The sequence below is a fragment of the Eschscholzia californica genome, unplaced genomic scaffold, assembly GCF_041429995.1.
Source record: "Eschscholzia californica isolate CP2 unplaced genomic scaffold, dmEscCali1.0.p SCAF_3, whole genome shotgun sequence".
NCBI lineage: Eukaryota > Viridiplantae > Streptophyta > Magnoliopsida > Ranunculales > Papaveraceae > Eschscholzia > Eschscholzia californica.
Window position 1 is genome coordinate 14,345,222 of NW_028238420.1, and position 5,856 is coordinate 14,351,077.

The 5,856-nt window shown below is 36.1% G+C and overlaps 1 protein-coding gene across 1 annotated transcript; it reads right to left on the reverse strand.

Annotated features, from left to right (window-relative positions):
• Window positions 1–3,335: 3,335 nt before the first annotated feature.
• On the reverse strand, window positions 3,336–5,348 carry LOC147548589 (fe(2+) transport protein 1-like). Its single transcript, XM_086671898.1, has 3 exons — window positions 4,690–5,348; window positions 4,111–4,260; window positions 3,336–3,905 (listed from the first exon to the last, which is right to left on the reverse strand). Exons 1-3 carry the CDS (start codon window positions 5,308–5,310, stop codon window positions 3,600–3,602), a joined length of 1,077 nt encoding a protein of 358 aa, XP_086528024.1. The 5' UTR covers window positions 5,311–5,348; the 3' UTR covers window positions 3,336–3,599.
• Window positions 5,349–5,856: the final 508 nt, after the last annotated feature.

The following is a 5,856-nucleotide window of genomic DNA, read 5'->3' on the forward strand; positions in this document are numbered from 1 at the left end:
AGTTTTTCCATGCTAAGGCTATTAATCGCAATAGGAAGAACCGTATTACGTCTATTAAGGACAACAATGGTTCTTGGATTCATGAGGCTTCTGATATTGCTAACATCTTCTCTGCCAATCTTCGTAACATTTCCACTACTTCTGATTCTAGAATCTCTAATGAGCTGCTGGACCTTTTTGTTGATCAAATTAATGACAACCAAAATTTTGCCCTCACTTGTGTCCCTTCTGAGATGGAGATTTATAACTCCGTCAGGTCCCTTAAATCTAACTGGGATACTGTGAAACTAGATATCATCAAGTTAGTTTCCGATTTCTTTCTTCACAACCACCTTCCTGAGCAAGTCAATCATACTCACATCTGCCTTATTCCCAAAATCAAAACACCTCAGACTACTTCTGACTATCGACCCATTAGTCTTATGAATACCACCTATAAAATCATCACCAAGATTTCGTCTCAAGCTTGTTCTTCCTAATATTTTTTCGCCTTTTCAAGCAGCTTATGTTCCAGGGAGGCAGATCACAGACAACATCATTATCAGCCAAGAGGTGGTTCACTCTTTCAAAATCATAAAAGGATCGAAAAGCTTCTTTGCTCTTAAACTTGATATGTCTAAAGCTTTCGATTGTATTAAATGGACTTTTTTAGATACTATTATGCGTAGGATGGGATTTGCTACTGAGTGGATTAGTCTCATTCACACTTGTATTTCGACTTCGACCATGGCAGTTCCTATTAATGGTCGTCCGGGCCCCACTTTTAATGTCAGTAGAGGGATTAGGCAAGGGGATCCTCTCTCTCTTTTCTTGTTTACTCTTGCCATGAAAGGCCTGAGTCGTCTTTTTGAAACCAATAGGGTTGCTACGCCTTTTCAAGGTTTTCCTATCCCCAGAACCAGTATTAATATCAAACACCTTCTCTTCGCTGATGATTGCATCATTTTTGGTCAGAATTCTCTGGTTAATATCTCCTCGCTTCAGCATATTCTTGATATCTTCTGTATGGCGTCAGGGCAGATGATTAATTTCAATAAATCTACGATTTTCTTTTCGAAAAACATTTATCCGAAATTCAAGCGTATGATTATTCGTAACTTTAAAGTGCATCAATCCTCTAACCTGGACAAGTATCTCGGCACTCATCTTTTCATTGGAGCCAATAAAAGAAAAGTTTTTTCCTCCCTCACCACTCAAATCCAGAATAAACTCTCCAAATGGCAGGCCTCTCTCCTCTCTCCAGCTGGCCGCTCTATTGTCATCAACACAATAGCAGCGGCTGTTCCGCGATACCAAATGCAATGCTTTGCCATCCCTAAAGGTATAAGCAATCGCATTGAAGTTCTTCAAAGAGCTTTCTGGTGGGGAAAAACCCGTTCCATTCATACGATTAATTGATCGGCTATCTGTCTTCCAAAAAAACTAGGAGGACTTGGTTTTCGTTTCCCGATTCTAGATAATCAAGCCTTTTTTAGTAAGCTGGTCTGGCGACTCATCAACGATCCTGGTACCCCTTGGGCTGAGATTCTTAAAGCTAAATATTTCACTAAGGATCATAAACCTAAAGAGGCGAAGAATCACCACTCGTGGCTCTGGAAATCCATATCCAAACATGTTGATAAAGTGTCCAAATTAACCTTTTGGGATATTAACAAAGGTACGAATATTAGCATTTGGCATGATTACTGGATCCCTAATCATCCTCCTCCCATTAGCAATACTACTTATAGCACTCTTACTGTGGTTTCCCAACTTATTAGTAATAATACGTGGAATATGAATATATTAACTCAATGCTTTAACAGCGATATATGCAATTCTATCTTGAGCATTAATTTACAGGCACAGATGGATGATATAGCCAGATGGTCACTTACCAAATCAGGTAAATTCACTATTAAATCTATGTACTATTATTTACGTACTGAACACTATCCTTATGAACAAAAGGAATGGTCTTTCATTTGGTATTTGCCTATTCAGCCTAAAATCAAACTATTCCTATGGAAATGTTGTACAAACAGCTTACCGGTAAGAGATAAAATTGGTCAGTATGTTGGTCATATATATACTTGTGAATTTTGTCAGGAACTCGAAACTATGATTCATGTCCTTTTAAATTGTGACTTGGCGACTGTGATATGGTTTCATTTTAATATCATTTCAAAAAATATCACTAATCTTCTTGACTGGATTACTTCTTGGAAAGATATCGATGAACAAATAAGTGGACTTTTTGCGAATATCCTTTGGCAGATATGGAAAACAAGATGTGATAAATGCTTTTCCAAAACTAAGGTTTTACCAATGATGATCATTGACCAAATCAAGTGTACTATGACAAACCATCACAGCATAACACAGCGGAATGAAAGGACTATCTTATGGTCACCTCCGAAACCTCCTTATATTAAGATTAATGTGGACGCCTCTTTTATGAGTGAGCAGGAATTAGCAGGTGTTGGCTGTATAATGTATGATGACCAAGCAAACTTTCTTGTGGCTACATCGTGCAATTTACGCGGACAAAATGCAGAAGAATGCGAATGTTGGGCTATCATCAAAGCTCTCCAGTGGTCTACGAAAAAGAAAATTTCTTATCTTCATATTGAAAGTGATAACAGTAATATAGTTCAGCTTCTAAACAAAGAGCAATCAGATATATCTTGGCAGACAGGCAAACTCATAGACAAAGTGCATCCGCTAGAAGGAAATTTCATCAAAGTTATCTATACCCACATTCTCAGAGAAGGAAACTATAAAGCAAATCACTTAGCTAAATGGAGTTGTATGCACGTGGGAACCTGGGTGTGGCTTTCTTTATCAAATCTTCCAGAATCTTTGTACACCACTGTTTTAATTAGGTCCTCTTGTTTTGCTTTGTTTCGTTTGTACCTCAACAAAAAAAAAAAAAAAATATATATATATATATATATATATATATATATATATATATATACTAAAGGTTGACTCACTTTGATTGATTGTTTCATCAAGTGATCACTTATAACTTCAACAAAAAAAAAGTGATCACTTATATTTCTCTTTCTTTTTTTCAACAATGGATTCACCACAAGATCTTCAATTAAAATAAAAACTAAATGCAATTTCGTAACTGAAAATTTTGTTGTGTTTTTAAATGTTCTTGTCAACTCTCCCACATCTATACGATATCCGAAAAAGAATTCCATTTCTATGTTATCGTTGACCGTTGACAATATCAATAATAATGTTACCGAACCAGATAAAATTAAGAAAAAATTGATATGTTGGTGGGCAAATCAGAGGAAAAATGAATTATAGAGATTGATAGAGAGAGTGAGAGAGAGAAGGGATTAAGTGCTGAAAAATTGTCTCTCTTTTCATTGACTAAGAGCGTCTTTTATAGTGCTCACTTTACAACCATACGAACATTTAAAACAACTATGACTCAGTGCCGATCATGCACTTAACCTACTAACTTAAACATAGATAATGGAAACTAACTACTATATAATAGATTTTAACTACGAAATAATAGGGACTAATTACTAGGAAAAATTTCTCAACAAAAAACAGTAATAGGGAAAATGAAAACTAAATTAGTCAGGTATCAAAAATTAAGCCCATTTAGCCATAAGTGACATTCCACCAGCCCCAAGAAGCACTGCAATATATGACTTGATTTGGAGCTTTATGTTTCCTTGTAATTTTGGACTCATAAAATCAGCCGCTAAAAGGTCTACCAATGCCATATAAATCAATAGCCCAGCAGACGCCCCATTTAATAGTCCCACGGTGATTAACGATTCTGAGCTATTTTCTTTGTAAGATTTTGATACCCCGAGTCCGATAAGAATCCCCAATGGTGTTGTTATTGAGAAGAAAAGCACCATTATACTTTTCTTTAGTAAATTGTACTCAGCCTACATATATCACAAGGAAATTGGGAGCCATTAGTAATAGATCTCCGTATACTGCGATTTTAAACTTTTTTAAGTAAAATTGGGTTGATCAAACCGTACAAATCTCTCAACGGATATGTACGCGTTTTAACTGTCGCTAAAAACGTTCATTGATCTAGAATATAAACTACTAGTATCATTTGTGTTTAGGATTAGAAAATATTACCTGAAGAATGCAACCACCAAGACCCATGCCTTCAAACATTTGATGGAAGCAAAGAGCAGCAACAAGAGGTTTAATTGTGCATACATTATTTCCAGCTCCTAATGAAAGCCCTATTACTACTGAATGAACCACTATTCCAAGCTCAAGTACCTGTCAGTTCTCTCAACAAAAAAAAATGTACCTGTCAGTTTATTTGGAGTATCCATAAGAAACAATCATTAATAGAAAATTCACGAAGTCTGTATATTTTACGAGTCAGTCACTTGTCCACCACCACCCGTTGCTGTAGTGGTTGGACACCCACCCACTATGATCGTGAGGGGACCAAATGGAAAAGGAGGCATGATCTGACAACACAAAAGGGTAATATAGGAATACGAAATTTAACGTTAACAAGTTTGTGACGGAATATATAAAAAAAATCATATGGGGGTATTCTCGATAAACTAGGGAGACAGGCGGTCCTATTAAGTAAGATACACCGCTGGGAAATAACCCCAAAAAAATGAGTCAGTCACATACTCACATCTATCCGACCGCAATGTAAATAACAATAATATAATGATAAAAAAAACTTACCATTGCAATAACGCGATAACGTAGCAACTGGGTATTGGTTGTTTCCGTCGTCTTTATAGTCGAATGACTATGTAAACTTACTGAATTTTGATTTGATGTTGCCCTCTCCATATCTCCATTGCCACTAGAAACACTGGTAACATTTCCTCCTTTTTCTTCACCATTTTTCTTGTTATAAATACTAGTAGTTAATGAATCCACCATTAATGTAAAGATAGCCGATAACATTGCTACAAAACCAGTAAATGGGAATTTATGCCAAGGATTTTCTGGTAAGCAATTCGACGATAACATATCAAATGAATCTGGTAATACATGCATAAATCCGGTCGCTAGAATAATTCCGGCTGCGAATGATTTTATAATGGTAAAAATATTTCCATCCGGTCGTAAAGCTGGAATATTTTTGGTCACTAATGGTAAGGATACACCAATAATACTAGTGACTAATATCGAAAAGAAAGCTATGATCTTGAGAGAAAAAGCAGCGGATTTATTAATACATTCGCCTGTTTCTGCTTGACATTCTTCGGGTTCTTCGGGTTCTATGGCTAGGGTTTCTACAAACAAGACTAAAAGAAATAAAAAAATGAAAATGGGTTTTGATGGAGACATTTTCATTTGAACAAATGAAATGTTTTTTTTTTGTTGTTGAAAGGTTGATTGGTTTTTCTACGGGAGATTACATGATATTATAAGTAGGACTAGGGTTACAAATATGGCAATTAAAGAGTTTTGTAAGGAAGGAAAAATCACTAAAATTTTCAATTTTGGATTGATTTTTATTGGTATAAGTGAAATATTCATACACCTAGGATTACAAATATTGCCATGAGTGATTAAAACGTGCGTGGAGTGCATTAGGGAGAGCGTGTTGGGAATGGAAATGCACGTTCTTGGCGTTTGGTTAGTAACAAGGGATTCCTTTTAAGTATGTGCCCAAGGGTACAACCGTATGGAAAATGTGAGTATGTCCTAGACATATTTGGGCCAGGTATATGTTTGGGCGGGTATGATTCAATAAGAGAAAGTAAAACATGATTCGGATGGAGAAATGTTTTACTCTCTCTCTCTCTCTCGACCATGATCGGACACATACCCCCTCTAGTATATGGCACGGACGAAGTGTTTTGTTTTTTCTGTAGATCACGAATGGAATACATACTC